Source organism: Mytilus galloprovincialis, chromosome 14 (genome assembly GCF_965363235.1).
Source record: "Mytilus galloprovincialis chromosome 14, xbMytGall1.hap1.1, whole genome shotgun sequence".
NCBI classification, from domain to species: domain Eukaryota; kingdom Metazoa; phylum Mollusca; class Bivalvia; order Mytilida; family Mytilidae; genus Mytilus; species Mytilus galloprovincialis.
Genome location: NC_134851.1, coordinates 52343124 through 52367138, shown reverse-complemented (window position 1 = coordinate 52367138; position 24015 = coordinate 52343124). Strand labels below are relative to the sequence as shown.

Sequence of the window (24015 nt, the reverse complement as noted above, 5' to 3'; positions counted from 1 at the left end):
TTTAATATTCTATTGAGACAGCAGGTGCTTGTTTAAATTTTGTTCGATTGTATATAATGATTTAATCTTTCGTAGTTATTTAAATTTCGAGACGAAATTCTATTTTTGACGGAGGGCAGTGTTGTGAACGTTAAATATCGCGGCAGTACCTTTTTGTAAACGTAACGTCGTTCCCGGCAAATTTGACAGTTGCCGATTTAACGTTACGAAATTCCGCCAACATGTGGCGTTCGAATAACATCTTTGTTTTTTAGCTTGTTATGAATCCTACATTTCTTTAGTTACTTGTATTTACATGCTTTATATCGTTGAATCGGTGTCGAGACGTACGAAATTATGCTTGCTTTCTTTATAATTCATATGTATGTACGTACTGACAGTTATTTACATGATTTAACCTTGACCGGCTACGGACTATATTCTTACACGCAATGATAAGGCGTGCTTAGTCTTATAAAAACCGGATTTTTCTTATAACGAAACGAATTTGAACCAAGCTTGAAAGAATACAAGAGGTAATAACGCATTCACGAAAAACACTTTCAAACGTTTTAACATATTGTATTTCATTTACTTGTATTTATTATTATTGACAATAATAATCTCGATACTTTTAAAAGTTGTTTAGTCATTATTTAATATCCAGAAACCAAAGATATTGTTTTTAAATTAAAGATTGGCAACAATCTTTACAGACATGAACACCTTACAATCTTTCAATACACCAAATATACTAGACCTATGGTTAATAGTATCTGAGTTTATCTTAAAATATCATTACTAATATTCAAGATAAAAACCAACAAGAGGCTGTCACAACGACAGCAAACTGGATTTATTAATATTTATTTGTGTCCTGGCAATATCACAAGAACAATTACTGATGAATGGTGAAAATGAAAATCGTCAATATCATATTTGACCTCCATTTTGTCATCAGTATCAACATATTAAAATTTGAAAAGCTTAGATTGAATGGTTCATGAGTAAATGCAACAACGTGAATGGAAACGCCATTTTACAATCTTTCAAGAACCATAACGCCTGAACGGTAAAAGTCAAAATCGTCATTATTGAACTTGACCTCTATTTTGTCATCAGTAACAACATATAAAAATTTCAAAAGCTTTGGTTGAATGGTTCATGAGAAAATGCACGGACACGACTGGAAACACCATTTTTCAATCTTTCAAGAACCATAACTCCTGAACGGTAAAAGTCAAAATCGTCATTATTGAACTTGACCTCCATTTTGTCATCAGTAACAACATATTAAAATTTGGGAAGCTTTGGTAGAACAGTTCATGCGTAAATGCACGGACACGACTGGAAACTCCATTTTTCAATCTTTCAAGAACCATAACTCCTGAACGGTAAAAGTCAAAATCGCCATTATTGAACTTGACCCCCATTTAGTTGTCAGTAACAACATATTAAAATTTTAAAAGCTTTGGTTGAACGATTCATGAGTTAATGCACGGACAACATTTGATTGCCGCCCGCCCGCCCGCCCGGTCGCCCGACTGCCCGACTGCCCGACTACCCGGCCGCCCCGCCCGGCCGCCTGACCGCCCGCCATACATCCCCAAATCAATAACCGACATTTTTGTCACAAAAATCCGGTTAAAAACTGCAAAATTTCCTTGAAATTACCAATACAATGGGGGCAGCAACTCAACAATGGGTTATTAGATCCATCTAAAAATTTCAGGGCTAATGGAATTTCACCTAATGAACACTTTAACCCCATGTCATATTTTGCTGAACATGCTTTTGTTTTTGAATTATAAGCCAAAAACTGCATTTTACCCCACTGTTCTTTTATTAGCCATGGCAGCCATGTCTTTTGACAAAACAGAAAATAAACCACAAACATTATTCTAGATACCCTTAGGATCATTCAACTTAGGTTTGACTGGAATTGATTCAGTAGTTTCAGAGGAGAAGATGTTTGAAATAGTTCACACTGGACGGAAGACAACAGAAGCCAAGTGATGGCAAAAGCTTCGAACCGGTGAGCTATATAGTGCGGTGACGGAATAGGAAAAAGTCGATTATTAAAAGAGTTTAATTTTACAAAAGGGTATACGACTAAAAATTGGCACAGTCCTAGAAAAATGATTTAACTTGAATTTAAGATTGGTCGTTAAAAAGTCGTATGGTGCATTCTTTTTTTTTTGGTTTTAGCTAGCAAATTTCACATCAAATGCAGATCATTAGTGGCATGCAGTTTGGCTTTTTATTCAAACGCTGCCCTCAAATATCTTTCATTTTTGTTTTATTCAAACATCACACATAATGTTCTATGCATTAGGCGAAAAAGATAATTCTAAAAGCCTTTTGATGACAAATTATGAAGGTAAACATTTCTGTAAACGGGAACAATTTGTGTTTCACCTGATTCCAACATCATATAACAAAGCTCTGATAAATGGATTATATCGTAAAGACTATAAAGTAATAAAACTGCAATTTTTCAATTCATGTACACAAATTTTCATGAGGTAAGATCGTAAAAAACGATATTTTTTAAACTTTCAAAAATCTCTTCTATTCAAACATTAACTTAAAATTCCGGATACTTGTGTCCTGTCCATGATTGGGCTGAATACATAGTTTTCATCAAATATTTCGGATTCGATATTTCTTGTTTTTGTTGATGATTTGTTGTTTTGTTGAAATATTTGGGTGTCCGTTATTCTTTTTGAGGTTGTGTTGATATAGTTTTAAAGATGCAAAATAAGTTCTTCAGTTGTTTATTTAAGAAATAGGGATCCGACAAAATCGTATAATGTGCACACATTTCAATTGATACTTTACGCTCGTGCATGATGAGTTAGTACAGACTTCATGAACAGGGGTGTACACCTGACTACTTAAAACAGGCTGCAGTTTCCAAATGGATATTCAAACTTATTAGTCGGCAACAATATCATAACATCATGGCAAAATTAAGTCGAAGATCGACGTAAAGACAAACATAATTCTAAAAAACACACATAAAATACTAAAGATCAATATGAACTTAATACGAGATTATTTCGTGTGCCCCCGGAAGGAAGGTTAAGCAGATTCTGTTCCATTTGTGACCCTGAGTGTCTAAAGTGGAAATTTAGATTTGATGACATGTACTGAATTATGAGGAGGAACTTGCGATTAAAATAGACACAATATAGGGTTATTGCATGAATATTGGGGAATATTGTCCCGAGTAGAATTTTATATTGCACGAGCTTGCGAGTGCAATATATGTTCTACGAGGGACAATATTCCCCAATATTCATGCAATAACCCTTTTATTGTATAGTAATATAATATTTGAAAGTATAAATTGGTTTAAACTAAGATTTTGTTGTTGATGACGTCATAAATTTTTATGATTTATTGCACTAGTGCAATATTAGAATTTATTGCACGATAACTTCTGGTTACTTTCTGTGGGAAATATTATATTGCTATGCAATAAAATAAGTTTTTAAACCACCATATTACGAATAATGTATATTTTAAGCTCTGTCGTTACCCAACTCACTACCAACATCTTTTCGTGGTTTAAAATGTGTGACGCAACTGAACTGAACTCTTTCTGAAATATTTAGAATTCCCCAAGACATGAACATCGGTAAACGACTGTTACCTCTAATGATTCTTAGAAACAAACAGATAAAATAGCAGCAGGCTCAAGTCAAGAAACGAACTCACGGGTATCAAATGTTGTGTTTTGTGTACTATTGTTTGTCTATGAGTATTGTTCTTTTTTCTTTGGCCATGGCGTTGTCAGTTTATTTTTCGACTTATTAGTTTGAATGCCCCTCTGGTATCTTTCGACTATCTTTCATATGCTTACATCTATTGTAATAAAATAAAACTGCAACCAAGACAAGGAATAACACTCTCTAAAACAGCATATCCAAGTAAAGGCTTTACTTAAAACCAAACTTTATTCATGTATTACAAGGACATTTACAGAAGCAAGTTTTTTACAACTTTGAATTTTTCGAAAAACTAAGGATTTTCTTGTCCCAGGCATAGATTGCCTTAGCTGTATTTTGGCACAACATTTTGGAATTTTTGATCCTCAATGCTCTTCAACTTTGTATTTGTTTGGTTTATAACTATTTTGATATGAGCGTCACTGATGAGTCTTATGTAGACGAAACGCGCGTCTCGCGTACTAAATTATAATCCTGGTACCTTTGATAACTATTTTAACACCAGCAGTGCGATATAAATGATAACCTTAGTTTAGGTATCAATTCAATTATACAGACCCGACTGTAGGGCAGAATGATCACGACAATGAAACATTTAACAGTCATATGATCATGGCAAGTGTATACTGTCGATCAGAGATAGCTCATTTTTACCTTTGTTTATAGATATTTAGAGTTGCAATCAGCAGGAAAATCATTCCTTTCTGGACATGGTTCATTTGACATTTGTTCTATATGTGCACTGATGTATCAGTTGTTTTTATTCCCCCATTTATAGATTGATACGACCAAAGTGTATTTTGCAATGACAAAATGTTTTGAATTTAATGACCAATGGGCTGGATAAAATTGTTGTGGTAAACAAACATTTTACCACCTCTCTACTCCAAGGCACAGCAGGTGTAATGTCCGAAGCTTAGCATCATTCATATTGGCAATATTATTATAGGATTTGTGGCTTCAGAAATATGTCGTGTTCTTTAAACACTTGGGACCAATACTGACGAGATTTGCTAAACCTTCCCTGTACGAACATATGTATTGCAGCCAAAGGTCAGAACATTGTAATAACGTTCCCACAAAAGTTATTTGAGGTCTGAACTACTGGTTAAATGTAGTAATACGTATATTTAGTGGTATGTTAAACTGTACTTGATAGAAAACAAATATTATCTTGCGTCACTAAGTTTGGGATTGAATAACCAAAACTCTCTCCATTTTTTAACGAATAAAAGGTGGTTCTGTCATTAAACATGTCTTTTTAAAGTTGTTATTCTATTTTACAATGATTCATATTTCTATAAATACATTTCATTTTATAGAAATCGTCGTAATATTGTAGAAACTAAATTATAAGCTTGTTTTGAAATAATTTGTGTTGCCAGTATTGCATGTACCGAATTCAACGTATATGGCCAAAACTTAAGTTTTCCCTTTCATTGAGGCATACTAGATGGTTATATTAACAAATACATATTTGTTCATAATTTTCTATAAATTTTGTAAAGTTTTGACGGTCGTGGTTCTTATAACTTGAACAAAATACATCGTTTTAAACTGAAAACTACCCCCTTTTTGTAAAGTCGCATACGTTTACTCAAAAATATCATTTAATGATAGGTTTCCACTAAAAATTTTGTGTTTCCTAGAAAACGACATGTGACCTTTGATCTTGATTTCTGAAAAAAACTGCACCATATTTTCTTTTGACGACCAAAATAATCTCAAAGTGCACATATTTTCGAATCGAATGATATATGTTACAGCCGTATACCATTTTTGACGATTAAAATTTGATAATACCTACTTCGGTCACCCGCCTAATAAATGTGTTCAGTGATAATGGATATCAAATTTGGAATGTGACTGTAAAATACTAATAATGTATCAGATTTAGTATTGGATCATCAAATACTAATAAAGTATCAGATTTAGTATTGAATCATCAAATACTAATAAAGTATCAGATTTGGTATCCGCCAGGGATCATAAAATACTAATAACGTATCAGATTTGGTATGGGATCATAAAATACTAATAAAGTACCAGATTTGATTTGACATCATAACATACTTACAAATGTATCAGATTTGGTATGCCATCAAAAGTTCCTTGATCAATCCTGGATATCTGATTATTGTGTAACTCTCTGAAATATATACATTAGAATAATATATGAGAAAGGTTGTTTTCAAATACAAGAACATTGAAATAATAAATTATATAGATGACAGAAAATCTTAATTTTTAATAGCTATTTCATCTAAATCATCTAAATCATGCTTTAAGAGTTGAACACAAAAATTTCATTTAAATACAAGTCCACCCATGTCAATGTGGTAGAGACGATTTTCATTGATTGTCGAGCAATCGACTTTTTCCGAAAAAGCGAGACATAGCGATCCTACATTCCGTCGTCGTCGGCGTCATCGTTTAAATATTCACTCTGTGATTAAAGTTTTTGAAATTTTAATAACTTTCTTAAACTATCCTGGATTTTTACCAAACTTGGACAGAAGCTTCTTTCAGGAATATTTTTATTAATTTATTCCTTTTTTTTTAGCCTGGGATTAACAGCAAAAGAAGGCGAAACACTGGGTTCCGCGGAACCCTTATGATTTTTTTTTTTATTATGTTGATCACTTGAAGTTTATCCAAACTAAAAGACAAATTGAAAGAGTTGGTATTACTTTGCTTCATAAAAAAGAATGGCCAACGTAGATACAAGTATCTTGTCTTAGGGAGGGATAAATCCTACTTTGTAAAGAATCACTCTGATTCAAACAAAAAATTCTCTGAAACTGATATTATCAAGATGCTTAATTTCTTGATTGACAACATATTTGTTACGTTCGGAGGATGTGTTTTTCAAGACTGTCGGCATTCCAATGGGAACAAACTGTGCCCCTCTACTCGCCGACTTGTTTTTTTATTATTATGAGGCTGACTTCATGCAGGAAAGATAAGAAGTTAGCAATATCCTTTAACTCTACTTTCCGCTATATAGATGATGTTCTTTCACTAAACAATTCAAAATTTGGTGACTATGTGGAACGCATCTATCCAATCGAACTAGAGATAAAGGATACTACAGATACAGTTAAGTCGGCTTCATATCTTGACTTACATCTAGAAATTGACAATGAGGGTCGGTTGAAAACAAAACTTTACGACAAAAGAGATGATTTCAGCTTTCCAATTGTGAACTTTCCATTTGTAAGTAGCAACATTCCAGCAGCACCTGCATACGGGGTATATATCTTCCAATTGATACGATATTCCCGTGCTTGCATTTCCTATCAGGATTTTCTTGATAGAGGTTTGCTGCTCACAAGGAAGCTATTAAACCAAGAGTTCCAAATGGTGAAGTTGAAATCATCCCTTCGTAAATTTTACGGACGCCATCACGAGTTGGTTGACCGTTATGGAATAACCGTTTCACAAATGATATCGGATATGTTCCTTACGTCGTAACTACAATCCCCGTCTCTTTCATGAATATGACCTACCGAATTAGACTATTTACCGGATTTGTAATCACATAAGCAACACGACGGAGCAGGATCTGCTTACCCTTCCGGAGCACCTGAGATCACCCCTAGTTTTTGGTGGGGTTCGTGTTGTTTATTCTTTAGTTTTCTATGTTGTGTCGTGTGTACTATTGTTTTTCTGTTTGTCTTTTTCATTTTTAGCCATGGCGTTGTCAGTTTGTTTTAGATTTATGAGTTTGACTGTCCCTTTGGTATCTTTCGTCCCTCTTTTATCATTATTACTTATTGATCAGTTTATCTATGTATCTATGTATTATTTAATCATGAGAGTATTTATTATTAATCAGCTGTGCTTGACCGCACCTGGGTAACTGTTTCTACCTGTACAATTTATATATCATTAGTTAGAGAGCTCAGGGGTGGTGTTCTCGAAAGTATCATAAGATTCGTCCTAAGTCATAGATAAAAGCAATTTTAGGATGGACTTGGGATCAACTTAGGACACTCTTAAGTTGTGTCTCGAAGCTATCTCAGACGCATCTCATGTTAGGACGTCCTAAACATATCCTTTGTGCGGAATTCTAAATAGTTAAAGTAATTGTTTGATAAAACATTTATTACAGCCGAAACCAGTTAATAAAATTGTTTACGAAATTTTATAATTACATATATTTAATTAAATGCATGATTGGAAAAAATAATATTATTGTACATTGAAAAAGAGTAGTCATTCGTCGATTGACAGAGTTGTCTTTTCGTCAATACAACGGCGGTCGGAAACGGAAGGTCAAAACGGTTAATAATGAGAGATAAAAAGCTTAGAACTTGCCATAAACGATGTTTAAATGACGATTTAAAACGATTGATAAGATAAATGAGAAGACTCGGTCATAACGGTTTGCCAAATATTATCCGTTTTAAATACATTTTTCACGTATTACGTATCGACATTTTAGCAACATTGAGCAAATTTTGTTATTTAAAATTGGTATGGTTTGAGAAAAACGGAGAATTTGTATTTACTCTAGTTTATGCTATATCTATACGGTTTGGAATCGAATATTTCATTGTTAGTCATTTGCAGTAGTTTGGTCATATGGAATTTAGTATATTTACTTTATAAGGTAAGAATGCACTTTTTGTCTTTACTTTGAGGTGTATGAGACGAATGAATTGTATAGAACGTTTTAGGCCCTATTTTGGTAGTTATGATTTATATGAAAGCGTAGTTTGCAAGTAGGGAAAAGTAAAATCACAGAAGTACTGAACTGAGAGGAAAATCAGTTCGGAAAGTCCATAATGACATGGCAAAATTAAAATACAAAACGCACCAAAAACGAATGGACAAGAACTGTCATATTCCTGACTTGGTACAGGCATTTTCAAATGTAGAAAATGGTGGATTAAACCTGGTTCTATAGCGTTAACCCTCTCACTTTGATGACAATCTCATCAAATTCCGTTATATTCCGAGATAGACTTTTGAATGATTCTGAGAGTGACCTTTGACCTTTCAGTCATGATAGTAGGGTGCCCAATCAACAAATTTTATCGATTTGCCTTAACGGAATAACACACGGCTATATTTTATATCGTTGGAAAGAGAAGAACAAGCCTCATCGAAATAGCGTTGTCGTCGCTGTCTGCCGTGGTCACGTTTTTTTTTTAAATCAGGGTCAAAGGTAAGAGCAAAAAATCATGAAAAATGCACAGTCACATTTAGATAGCTTGTTTCTCCTACATATATGCGTTTTGAGCAAAATAAAAACAACCAATTTATAGAAATTATCTTTTGTATCTACATTTAGAATTTATTTTATACTTTAACGCCAAAAATGACTTTAGATTGACTTTTTTGCATATAGGGTGCAAATTTGAAATTTTCGAATAGCTGTTAAATAACAGTGACCTTGACCTATTTCAATTTCTAAATTTGAAATTTTTGTATTCAATTCGTTACAAGTACGATCTACAGATGTTTTTTTAGATCTTAACTTTAATCATTTGTCGAAAAAGAAATGTGATTTTCACGTCTTTTGATAGTAAGGTGTTCGTCAATTTCTAGGTAAAAATAAAATTTCTGTTATTAGGTGTGAAAGAGTATATATAGATGATTTGTTACAAAATTAACGTCGAATTTGGTTGAATATAAAGCTCCGTGTATAGCTTTGCTTTACAGAAGTAAAAATAACTGCAAACAGAGAAAAAGGGGGGTCAAAGTTATGAAAACAAAACATGTATTAGAAACAGGTAAAACACCCTATCCTACATATACAGATGACTAAATGAGCAACAATTGGCTATAATGTTTACAAGTATTCCAAAAATATAATAAGGGAGAGGGTTATGTACAGCACCGATGTATTTTACAAACAATTGCAAACAAAATAGGCGTGAGAAATCAAAGGAACATTAAAAACTTATAAAATGAAGACAAGCAGACTTCAGCATGGCAAAAACACGAAAAAGAAAAACAAATGCAAATAAAAAATTATGATCGAGGCTAGTATTACCTGGTCTCCTGTAGTTCCCCGGCCAAGGCCAGAGAACATATGGCAGGGTTTTTTATTATTATTTTTTTACATATCTTTCCCCACTAGATATATTATTACTATATTTCCCACGAGTAGATATTTTTATTTATTATTTAGAAAATGTTATGGACTGCCTTGTTTTCATTCGATAGCTGACAATGATTTATAAGATACATACAGAAAAAGAAAATCTTCTACATCGTCATCTTCGTCGTCATCAATGTTTCTAACTACAACCACACGAGTATTTACATTTTGAGTTCTATTTATGGGGAAATGCCTTCAATCTGACAGTCAATGTCCCATAACTCTCTTCCTTTTTTTTTAAATGAATATAAAGTTCAAAGAGAAAAAAAGCTTCCTCATATTTCTATAATAAATAGATATACTTACAAAATTTTTAATGATGATAACTGCTTCAATCCATTTGGTTCAATGTAATCTATGATATTATTGCTTAAATTTCTGAAAATAAAATAACATAAAATTGTTGGAAAAATCTGAGACTACTATAACACAGAGATTGGTCACTTCCTGTACTGACAAGTCAAATAGTAATTATTTTTGGGTTGTAGTAGTCTATGGAAAAATATAGGTTCAATAAATTCCAATAACACATCTTTCTACATCAAATGAAATTCACAAGAATAAAGTTTTTTTATTTGAAATTGATAAAACATTTAGCACACTGTGTTCCCTTACACTGGCCTGTTCACATTGTTATAATTGTTTACTTTCAGGTATATTTCTAACAATAATTAAATTTAGATATTCTAACAAGTACACGTCTGTATCTAATTTTTTTGTAGTTATGCATGAATAACGAGGAAATCTAAGGTTTTTCTCTAATACGTTCATTTTATAGGGGCTTTATAGAGTCTATGTTGACAACCTTAGTCTATTAGCATCTTAAACAAATAGAAATCATCATAACCTTGATCTATTAGCATCTTGAACAATAGAAATCCTCCAAAATTTTAGACTAGAACATAATTCAAGACTAAATATATATCTTTTGTTGATCTTGTATAGTTGATTGTCATGTTCAGTTTTTCAGTTTCTCTCTTAAAGTTTTTGCAGAAGCACAATTTAAAAAAAAATCATCATTTACAGGCAATAACTCCCATATGAAAACAATAAAACAATTTCATCTATAATGCTCAAGTTATAAAAGTTGTCTCTCAGATCATTTTTGTGTTTTGAAATTTCTATCTATTATATTTCCAATTATTAGGCAAAAGAATGCAAAAAGGAAATCTTTTACATTTAAGGGCTCTAACCCCTTTAAAGAATTGACCAATGACCTTACAAGTAGTTCCATTGACTTATATGTATTAAATCAATTTTGCTATTTCAAGTTTCTTTCCATCTATATAGTTTCAAAATGATAGGCAATAACACAAAAATTGGTAAAATCATTATTTAATTGCAATCAATCCTATAATGAACCAACTGTTAAAGTATTCATTAAGGGGCAATAACTTCAATAATATAAAGAGTCTAGAAGCATGTTGAAATATTTGTAGGTTTTTTCTAAGGCCTGAGTGACACCAATTTGTTTATTAGTTCTTCAGACAAAAGCTCCAAACTAGAGGCTCTTCAGAGCTGTGTCTCTCACCTGATTAGATCTACTGGAAATCATTTAAAATAAGTTTAAACTCATAATAAATAATATATATCAGTTAGCCCCAATAATGATTGAGACCAATTTTGGTTCAATTTGGCCCAGTAGTTACATTAGAATCAGGTAATACCATTGCAGTCTTACAATAGTTACTGAAGAACCCTTATCAGTATTTAAATTAGTTTTCAAGTTGTGACCATTTAACATTGTTGTTTAACAATTTTCCTATAGACTTCTATAATAAACCCCTTTGTTCTAATTTGAGCAATGGCGGTCTTCTAAAATACATTTTTTTAACGAGATACCATAAGGATGATTTAGGCCAAGTTTGGTTTAATTTGGCCCAGTAGTGTCAGATAAAAACTTTGTAAAATTTTTAAGAAAAATAGTGAAAAATTTACTTCAAAAAACAATAACCCCTTAAGGTGTCTATTAACAGTTTGTTTATGTCGACTTATTCGTAGATCTTACTTTGCTGAATAATTTAAACGTTAAGACGATGACGATGGACAACAACAGATGCTAAGTGATAAAAAATAAGGGGCAAGCAAACAAAATGTTTTTGTTTTTATATATTTTTCAAAAATAAGTTTTTTTAGACGAGTGTTCTACAAGTTAAGTGAGTGGTATAATTGTTTTTTAAATTGTGTTATTTAGAAGTTGTATAATTGATGTACATGTTATAACTGGGTTATTTTAAAGAAAATGAGTAGCAACTGATGCTCTTATGCATACAATTTGATCTATTGGTACCTGGAACATATCAGAGTTTCTTTTCTCACTGTGGTTTACTTAATTTTGTTTATTTTCTTGAAGTCAGCTTTATTTTAGTATGTGAATTCTTATTTAAATCCGTGTATATATTGAGGAAGCATAGCAGATGCAGTTTAACATGAGGAAGTATATGTCAGTAAATGGTTGAATAAAATTTAAAATTGTGTATAAATATGAGACCCAAATCTTTTAAAACATGACTAAAATGAACATTTTTTTACATTATTGCCTTTAATGGTCAAACATTTTTTTTATACTTTTTTCTGGACTTCTCTTGGTATACGGTTTACTTCAATGGTAAAACATTATAAAATCAGTAAAATCAATTTACTTCTAAACAACTTACAGATGAATCAATGGTGAGTTAATGACAGATGATAAATAAACTTACAGAGGAATCAATGGTGAGGTAATGACCGATAATAAATAAACTTATAGATGAATAAATGGTGAGTTAATAACAGATGATAAATAAACTTACAGTTGAATTAATGGTGAGTTAATGACAGATGATAAATAAACTTACAGATGAATCAATGGTGAGTTAATTACAGATGATAAATGATTCTTAGATATCTTCCTAATCTTGTTCTCCTCAAGTCCCCTGAAATACAGAAAAATAACACTTCCTATTATATAAAGTTTACTATAAGAAAAACAATAGCTCATAGACTGAATGTCTCGCCTAAATTGAAATCTTTACTACAACTATTAAATAAACTAAACATGATCCAAGAAAATGAGGTGAAGGTTAATTAAACCAAAAAATGAAATACATGTACACCTAACAACCATTAAATACGCTAATTATACTTAAACTATTGCTTATATAGTTTCTAAAACACAGACTTAAGCAAGAAAACTAAAAATTGACCAATGGTCCATGAAAATGAGGTCAAGTTCAGATGAACTATGCCAGGCAGACATATACAGCTTACAATCCTTCCATACAACAAATATAGTCCACCTATTGCTTATAGTTTAAGAAAAAAAGACCGAAACACATAAACTTAACACTGAGCAATGAATCATAAAATTGAGGTCAAGATCAAATGGAACCTGCTAGACTGACATGTACATAAATTATTTGCATTCACCAAATATTGACCTATTGCATATAGTATTAGAAAACAAGAATGTGTCCCAAGTACACGGATGCCCAATCCGCACTATTATTTACTATGTTCAGTGGACCGTAAAAATGGGATAAAATCGCTAATTTGGAATTAAAATTAGAAAGATCATATCATAGGGAACATGTTTACTAAGTTTCAAGTTGATCCGACTTCAACTTCATCAAAAACTACCTCGACCAAAAACTTTAACCAAAACTTTAACCTGAAACGGGACAGACGGACGAACAGACGGACGAACGGACGAAGGAACAGACGGACGGAGGCACAGACCAGAAAACATAATGCCCATAAATAGGGCATAAAAAGACCAAAATCAAAAACTTAACTTTGACCACTGAACCATGAAAATGAGGTCAAGGTCAGATGACACCTGTCAGTTGGACATGTACACCTTACAATCATTCCATACACCAAGTATAGTAGACCTATTGCGTACAGTATAAGAAAAAGACTAAAACAGATTAAAAACACAAAAACTTAACTATAACCACTTAACCATGAAAATGAGGTCAAGTTTAAGATGACACCTGCCAGTTTGGGATGTATACCTTACAGTCCTTCCATACACCAAATATAGTAGTCCTATTACTTATAGTATCCGAGATATCGACTTGACCACCAAAACTTAACCTTGTTCACTGATCCATGAAATGAGGTTGAGGTCAAGGGAAAATTGTCTGACGGGTATTAAAACTTTGCAAGGTACGCACATACAAAATATAGGTATCCTATTGCTCATAATAAGAGAAACTAACATTACAAAAAATCTTTAAATTTTTTTTTCAAGTGTTCACTGAACCATGAAAATGAGATCAAGGACAATGAGCATATGACTAATGGTAAGTTCGTAACATAATGCATCTATATACAAAGTATGAAGCATCCAGGTCTCCCACTTTCTAAAATATAAAGCTTTTTTAAAAGAAGTTAGTAAACGCCGACGCCGACTTTAGTTATAATGGCGATCATTATAACTAAAGTCACAGGCTTGACTAAAACAAGAATTTTGTAATGAAGCATTAGATTTTGAAATTTATTGATTAATATTTGATAAAAAAAAATGCATATCAATTTGGATAAGGTAAATTATATGTTTGAATATGATAAGAGAGCCCTCTACAGTTTCAATAACAAACATGGTGGAATGTAAACAAACCTTCACAAAATCATTTTTTTCTCTTAATTCTTGTTTATCATATTTTATAGTCTGCATCCCTATCTGGCAGGTTCAATTTTTGAGAATAAAACCACATACTAAACGAGCCTGAATTTAGTAATATCATTTGCCGTTATGCTTATTTTCATTATGTGCATACTGCTACATATGAACATATTAGGGATAACGGTAGAAGCAATCAAACCAGGTAGCTATCATAACAGCAGACAAATAGACAGAAAACAATATTCCATTTTTTTTTTGAGGCAGGGGTATACGGTTATTAAAGTGAAAGAGTGTTTTTCAGTTATGTATTTATATCAATTTATCACAATATGCATACGAGTATAGATTCTAAAACTATATAGAACATATACAGATTTCAAATTTATGATACGGTGATATATATAAATTTGACAATAAAAGATGAAAGCCTTACAGATATATTAAACTGGTGACATCCTTCAAAGCTAGAGATGGAAAATATCTGATACTGTTCCTGGAAAATGACCTGGAAAATAATTATGATAAAAATCATTATATACTGCAAGAAATGTCAAGAAAAAAAATGATAAAATTCATATAATATTCATAATTAATATTATAACAAATACTGATAAATTTGGAGTGGAAATTGGTTCATTAAAAGTAAGTATCTTTCTGGTACTTAGGGGGGACAGAAACAATGTGTATCACATTTGAAATAATTTATCTAACAATATGAAGAAATAAAGAAATGAACAACAATATTCATGTGAACCAAAACATTTCAATTTCAAAATAATACTACCAGCTATCCATTACTTACACATAACTATCAAATACTTAAAAATTAAAAACTACCACTTTAAAATATCTACATGTTTTCAGAACTGCTAACCACCTAATACTTTCATATATTCAATACTACTAACTATGACAAAACCATATACGATACTTGGTTCACATATCTATTGTACATTGATACACTGGAAAAGCTTTTTTGTACACACCAACTATCAATAGTTATCAAAGGTACCAGGATTATAATTTAGTACGCCAGACGAGCGTTTCGTCTACATAGGACTCATCAGTGACGCTCATATCAAAATATTTATAAAGCCAAACAAGAACAAAGTTGAAGAGCATTGAGGATCCAAAATTTCAAAAAGTTGTGCCAAATATGGCTAAGGTAATCCATGCCTGGGATAAAAAAAAAATCCTTAGTTTTTCAAAAAGTTAAAAGTTTGGTAAACAGGAAATTTATAAAAATTACCACAGTATTGATATTCATGTCCGACTATCAATAACTTACACATATTCAATACTACCGACTATCAATAACTTACACATATTCAATACTACCGACTATCAATACCTTACACATATTCAATACTACCAACTATCATTCTAATGCAACAACGTTTGTAACGTTCATTTTGATTGGATAACGTCACTTTCTTACATGGCATCAATTGACAATTGATGCCATGGGACGTACGCGCAAGCGTAGACGTCATATGACAGATTTTAAATACATGTTTTAACGTTGTTTTCTGTCAGTTTCATTAGAATGGAGATAACAATATTGTATTTTAAGCTCCGACGGCATCAATTTGGGATTTGATGGTCGCAAATACCCGTTTACTGTCTCCGCTTAAACTTAATTTGCGACCATCAAATCCCCAATTGATGCCGTCGGAGCTTAAAATACAATACAGTTATCTCCTAAATACTGCTAACTTTCAACAACTTACACATATTCAATACTACCAACTATCAATAACTTACACATATTCAATACTACCATCTATCAATAACTTACACATATTTTATACTGCAAAATATCAATAACTTACACATATTCAATACTGCAACTATCTATAACTTACGCATATTCAATACTGCTAACTATCAACAACTTAGAGATATTTTATACTACCAACAATCTATTAACTTACACATATTCTATACTGCCAACTATCAATAACTTACACATATTCTATACTGCCAACTCTCTATAACTTACACATTTTCTATAGTAATAACTTTCTATAACTTACACATATTTAATACTACCGACTATCAATAACTTACACATATTCAATACTACCGACTATCAATAACTTACACATATTCTATAGTAATAACTATCTATAACTTACACATATTCAATAGTTCAGACTATCAATAACTTACACATATTCTATAGTAATAACTATCTATAACTTACACATATTCAATACTACCGACTATCAATAACTTACACATATTCTATACTGCCAACTATCTATAACTGACACATATTCTATTGTAATAACTATCTATAACTTACACATATTCAATACTGCCATCTATCAATAACTTACACATATTCAAAACTACCGACTATCAATAACTTACACATATTCTATACTGCCAACAATCTATAACTTACACATATTCAATACTGCCGACTATCGATAACTTACATATTTTCTATAGTACTATCAATAACTTACACATATTCAATACTGCTAAATGTTAAGAAATTATCTGGAACCCACTCTATATCATTCTGAATCAGTGATCTGAAATTTTAAAAACATTATACATTTCTATAGATATAGGATGTATTTATGGGATATGATAGAGTATTTGCAGTAATATTGGTAAATACTTTTCTGATTATGTTTTATTTAACCAGCTTTTTCCAGTGCAGTATATATCTTAAAACATGTATAAAAGTACATTAATCATGATGCTCCATCTTACTAGCAAACTGTCTTTGTGTTTCAGACAAAAATCCATACTCCGCCTTGAGAATTGCTATTCAAGGGAATTTCATATTCCCAAACCCAAAAATGGAATTGTTCAAGAAATCTTATGTATTCAGGATCATCCTTGCGGAATAATTTGCCAAAGTCATAACGGAATATTACATGTTTTTATTCTTATGGTTATAAAACTAGAACACACCACCAGTGAAATCGCGGGCATTTAGTCCGTGATCAAGTATATAAATTGTTGTAGAATGAATTTTCTAAAAGATTTTATGACTGGAGAATTTTAGGCAAGGTATCAAAAGTCTATGCCTGTTGGTACTGTAGTGACAGGACATTTTTTAGCCCTCCCCCTTTTTTCCAAAGTCCATTATTTTTTTGTTTTCTGTTTTTCTGTATACTATGTACATACATGTACTAAAAATTAAGTGTATTAATTTTTGTTATTTAAATTACAACCAATCAAAGTTTACTTACTATCAAATGCAGTCACTGATATACTAAATAGATAATCTCTATATAATATATCAGTGACCGCTGTGGATAAACTAGAATTGATTGTAAATGGCAAATACACTGTGCTTATAGTATAAGTATAATTAAAGGATACAGAAAAACGTGAAAATATTTGGCCTGTCCCCAAGTACAAAGGATTTGTATAAAACAGCCGTAAACGGAAGTCTATGACTTAAAAGTCCAACCAATGATGGAAACAATATCCGGACTTCATTATTTTCGTTTTCTCCAAAAATAACCCAAACTGAATAAGGTAGCACTCCACAGTTAGAAAATAAAATTAAAAATGAGCCACAAAAGGTTTTATCATCTTATATTCCTGGATTTCTAATGCATTAACCTAACTGTTTGTGTTGTACATGTGCATATGTATGTAATCAGTATCTTCCATAGGTTTGATTTTCAAAAGTTAAAAGGGTGAAAAATAATTCCTTTTATGTGTATCCATGGCAACATTCTGCATTTATTTACCATAAAATATTGCAAAAGGGGGGGGGAACATGTCACATATCCCCCCAAAATGTGGATCAAACTAAAATGTTAATGCCTTTGAGTGATACCTTTTTAGAAACTTTTGCAATAAATCTTTCTAATGATCAAATCTTTCGTGCGATAAAAAGTTAGAAAAAAACATTACAATAATTGCCGGACCAATGTATGGTAGGGAAATGCAAATACGGACTATCATACAGAAAACAACCTATATTACATACATTACATAACCTTGATGTTCATATAAACCCAATACAAAGGCTATTTTAATACTCAGCTATCCAAAAATGAATTTTATTGCACACTAGCTCTCATATTTGAAAGATCCATAGGGGCCAAAATGCGAAACTACACACCTAACTGTGGAGTGCTACCTAATCATTAGCAAGGATGACAAATACGACTATGCATGGTACCTAAAGGACACAGAGTCATAATGATCAATTTATTGTGGAAGGAAGAGAAGCGACACACAAAATGAGGTCTTTTCATTTAAAAGTATAGATATCCATTATTTTTTTATATGGTGATTATTTTTCTTATTTATTTAAACTGCAATTTACCAGGTATGCAGTTGTATTGATCATAACACTTGACTTTCATGCTAATGTATGCCATATATTTCCTTGCTTGCATTGTGCATTTCAACATGTTTTTTGTTCCCGCTTTTCTATTATAAGGGCCTCAGGGAAGTTTTTTTTTAAATGTAATAAAGCTAACTGTGCAACCCTCTTAAAATAAAGCATTGTTGTTGTTGTTGTTGTTGTTAAGAGGGCTGATATTCATTTATGTTTACACAATAACCCTTTTATTGAATAACAATTGAAGCTTGAAAAACTGTTTAAAATCTATTACTGTCATTCCTTGATTATTGTAAACAATTGTTTAAGAATAGTTATTCTGTAACTAGTTGATTTATTTGATTTAACAGGTCTTAAACTGGACAAGCATTGCAGATGACATCAATTTTTGCTTTTTTTACAAATCTATTAATTGAAAGGCAAATATAATTCATTATTAACCAAGTCTTTCAAGAAAGATGTGCGTAATCTGAAGTCTTCAAATAATAAAAGCCCTACTCAGTTGGAAAGCAAGTCCTTGGAAACGTCCGTTGTAGTCAAGCTTTATCAGCAACAATAGCAGGGGGAATTAATTAGGTGGCGCTACAGTCGTCCATACCGTCAAAAAGTCCGCCAAATCAATCGGCTAAAAGATTGACGTTTAAAGTATTTTTTGCAACTTGTCATGCTTTTATTACAATTAAATTTTAAAATTTGTAGGTTTTGTGACCAATATAATTTCTTTACGACACACAAACATTACAAAAAATAGCTTGTTAATGCTATTCTTTTATCCTGTCAGTTCTAAAAAAAAATAGCCATCTTTTTTGTTCGTCAAAAAAATCGATTTTTCCTAATTTGACGTTTGCGTATCCAAATACAGAAAAGAACGGTTATAATCTTAAATGAAACCGGGAAACCTATTTCAAATTTATACACTGTTTTGAAGCCATCATTTTTTACTTTTATACATCAATTTTAGTGACCACCAGCCATGTCAATTTTTATCTGGTTTTAGCTACGTTTCTACTTCAAAACAGTAAAGTTTAGCTTCTTTTCATTGTACCTGTTTCAAAGTGCTCTAAAATACTGATTTTATTAAAGACATGTATGAAATTTTGATTAAAAGTTGTGGATTTTCACAATTCCATAAGATACTTGTATTTTAAAGTAACTAATACCCCTTTTGATCCCTACACAAATTGACGGTGACATTGTTTTTTTTTTTCAACATACGTCATATAACGTTTATAACAAAATATGTGTCAGGGTCATGTGCATAGTAAAAATTTACACATTGGAAAGTGAAACAACAAACAAAGATCTGCGTTTAAAGCTAAACGTCTTGGAAAATTCTGACAGATCTGACAAACTATTGATAGCCTACTGTATGGATGGACAAAAGCACAAAAATAGCAATAGAAAATGCATTGCAAAGAAAATTCTGTAGGAAAAAAACATATGAAAAAAGAAAATGAAGGTCAGTTAATAAAATCTTGCTTATATTATTATCTCTTTACTTAGTAAGCTATATTTCCATTCTCAATTTTATAGTAATAAGAGCAAAAACTAGCTTATCAAGCCAAGTCAGCCAAACAAGAAGTTTATTCAGAGATGTGTTCTTACAAAATTGAATTTATTCAAATGGCAAATTCTTGTCAAATTTAAGCACCTTTGATCATTATTGAAGTAAAATGCACAAAATTTGTCCCACCAGTTTCATTTCATTTCCTATTACTAGTATTCAGGTAAAGTATATACACAAATACTTTGTTTATAAATATGTAATTATTTAAAGAAGCTGATACAGCAACTTGTTCAAGAGAAGAAGCCCCATTTTTTCCAAAAAGTTTACTTTCATAATCTATAAAATACCCTGAGAAATAAGACAAAGGGCTACTGTGCAAGCTAATCTAATAGTTTAATTTTACAATAATAATGATTCTGAAATTCAAAATTGTGTCACTTTCACTTATAATTTAAAGCATATATTTTTTTACAGAATTTCTGTCAATATTTTTGGTATAAAACTTATAAATCCCTTTTTTTGTATTTTACTGTTCAACTAAGAAACATAGGCTTGAGTTTAAAGGCTCTCTTAATTTTAAGAAATTTGTTGAGACTCTTGGTCACACTTTATAGAATATAAAATATATATGATCAGTACTATTTATTTAATAATTATATCAATTTTCAGAAAGATTATTGAAATTGTATAAACTATGTTTTATTGCATTAAATATAATCAGAAGTGTTTAAAAAAATTCTGCATGTAGTATATTTCATCCGCCAGATCTAATTTCTTTCAATATAGCTAGGTTATTAATTTTACATGTAGGTGTCATTATCCACATTTCTGAATTGTTTTTTTTTTTACTGCAGTAATACTTTGTCTTTTAATATTTACATTAGTCCTTCTCTGAAAAATAGTGGGAAGTATCTCTTCTTTATATTATCATAACATAGTTATAAATCGAGTTTCGTTTATTTTCTTTCTAATTATTGTAAAGTAAACTCCTTTTTAATTTTTATGCATTTTGCTGGGTTTTTATTTTTGACTGGTGATATTAAGGAGAGATAACCACTTACACAAATCGGCATAAAAACCACCGCTTCGGTTTGAAATCAATTTGACGTTTGCGTATCCAACATTCTATTGCCGAGATATTCATATCGAGTGTTTGTCTTAATGAGATGCTTTATTAAATTTAAATTCAGCCCATCATTTTTAGTTTCCTCGTAAATATTTAGATTTTTCGTTCAGGAGACTTGACAATTTTCACCCAAACTCCAAGTTTGCAGATAAAATAAAGAATAAAGGACTTCGATTTGATGTGTGAGCTTTGACGAGAATAAACTATGGATACTCAAGATTAGTTAGGTCAATAAGTTTTTATTACGACAATAGTATTCAGTGAGTTAAAATGAGGTTTGTCTCATCCGTTTTTTTACTGAATTTTCACGGTCACGTGACTCTATTGTTGCTGATAAACTTGGGGTCAAACCGTGACCTGCTTTCCAACTGTACTAATAAAAGAAACTTAATTGTGGGGCGAACCCGGTTTAACTACCTCACTTCTAAATGTGAACGAAAAGCGAAGTTATTGTGAGGTTGTTGCTATAGTTACGTTTGCTTAAATAAGTCTTCAATGTGACGTAACTATTTCGTGACGTCATTATCATATATATCGAAAACGTCACATTTTGACAGACATCCAGTTACCGTGTTTACTGGGTCATGAATTATGTAACCCATATTAGCAAGAGGGATATAAGTGTTTTAGTCTATGTTGAAAAACCTGCATAATGACACAGGATGAAACCTTTTCATTTCCGTTGCTTGTACAGTCCGGAATGCGGTTCGATAAAATTGCTCCCCTTCTTTATTTCGCTCTCGTATCAAATCATGTAATTTCGCTACCTCCAATGGTAGACGCTACAACGATGGGTGTCGTCAAGAATGGTACGATTAAAGGAATCAGCTAGGAATTAGACGATCAGCATTGGTAAAGGTGAGTTGTTTAATAGTTGTTGCTTTGCGATAAATGAATGTTTTCAGGATTCAGGAATAGCTGGAAAGGAAAGAAACGTGTTGCTACGTCAACCTGGAAAGGCCGGGACGAATTTTAAAAAAAAAATCTAGAGACGATCGTTTGCCACCTACACATTCAAACGTGTACACAAGCACAGTATTCCCTATCTATGTAATGTGTTTTCATAATTATGTGATTTAATAGGGCAAACAGGTAGCAGTTTTTTGTGTCTTGCTGTTAAGCATTTCCGGGGGTAGATAATTTTTTTTTCAGTTTCACGATGTGTTTGATAGGTTTGTTACATTGTAACATTATATAATATACACTCATAAAGTGGATTAAAATAGCCTCCCACACTCAATTAACTGAATTTCAATTATTCTTTTTACCGTATTTTTTTCGGAGGTTCATATCACTCATATTCAACGGTTTTATATCGGATTTTTTTTAAACTTTTGATGTTGAACGGTTCATAGTAAAAACAAATCAGATAAAACCGTTGAATGTAAATGATATCATATGATCCTAAGAAGTCTTATATATTGTCCTTTAATATAAGACCGCCTAAACCGGAAGTTCATATCATTTACATTCAACATTTTTTATCGAATTTTCGTTTACTATCAATGTTGAACGGTTGAACCCTCTCTTTAATTGACTGTTCGATTTTTTGTTTGCAGTGTCGAAAAGGGAGATAGACAGCAGTTTTGTCAAGAAGTTATGTGAAAATTCTGCTATACATCTGATAGTCAGTAAGTATTCTGAAGTACTCTGAGGAGAGGTTTTAATGTACCTGATGCTAATCTGAGATTCCAATTTGAACTAAAGAAAGCAATATATAATGATATGTAGGAGAAATAATCTATATGAATAAAGTTATGCCACAAAAGGACCTTGTTTTTTTATATACAGAATTTGTCAAACGTATCCATAACAGAAGAGATGTGAATGCATCCTTCATAGTCTTGTAATAGTGATGGTAATAATTTATATAATTTCAGAGATGACATAGCAGTGTCATTGGTTTCCCCTTTCTCCTTGTTCAAAGAACTTGATCATCTGAACTCTTGTTTTTTTTAAATTGGAGCCCTGTTCAAGAGTTAAAAGAGCATATGCTTAATTTTCGTTATCTTTTAGAATCATCATATTTTTTAAAATAAAACAGGTTGTACATTCTACATAAAATATGCCAATCAACCGTAAATGTTAACACCAAAAAAAGGTCTTTAGTATATTCATTTTTCAACTTACAAAATATGTCAAAGGTTTAAGCATCCCAAACATTACCATGTGATTTAAGTTTTCGATTTGTCAATTTCAAGCAAACTCGATATTTTCCATAACATCATAATAGTTCCGTTGTATTATTTTAAAAACAACAAAGGACTAACTCTTGTACAAAACTGTAACAGATTATCAAAGACTGTCTAGTAAGTACAATTTTAACCCAAGCCGTTGCTCTTTTAAACACCGTCTTAGCAACGGCTAGGTTGATTGTAAGTGTTCGGTGCAGAGACTGAAGACTTGTGACAATAACATGGAGGTAAGTATGTATAAGAACAACGGATTTTCAAGAATATAGGCGGATTCGAGTAATATATATACGCATGTGTAGTACATGAAATATGAAGACACCCGTGTACTACTTTAGTACTTGACTTGTAATAGTGAGCATGTATGAGAAAAAAAGTGAATCACCGTATACGGACCTGTAAAATTAATATAAGGAAACTTTGATATTCTGG

The 24015-nt window shown here is 31.7% G+C and overlaps 1 protein-coding gene across 2 annotated transcripts in view; it reads right to left on the bottom strand.

The window, feature by feature from the left end:
• Positions 1–24015, bottom strand: part of LOC143059422 (uncharacterized) — a 374671-nt gene that overhangs the window by 271162 nt on the left and 79494 nt on the right. For both annotated transcript variants that reach the window (XM_076232911.1, XM_076232912.1), the window contains exons 8-12: positions 16909–16977; positions 14868–14939; positions 12663–12740; positions 10132–10203; positions 5791–5862 (exon numbers count right to left, since the gene is read on the bottom strand). In XM_076232911.1, coding sequence (XP_076089026.1) covers positions 5791–5862; positions 10132–10203; positions 12663–12740; positions 14868–14939; positions 16909–16977 — 363 coding nt within the window. The remainder of the gene's footprint in view (positions 1–5790; positions 5863–10131; positions 10204–12662; positions 12741–14867; positions 14940–16908; positions 16978–24015) is intronic.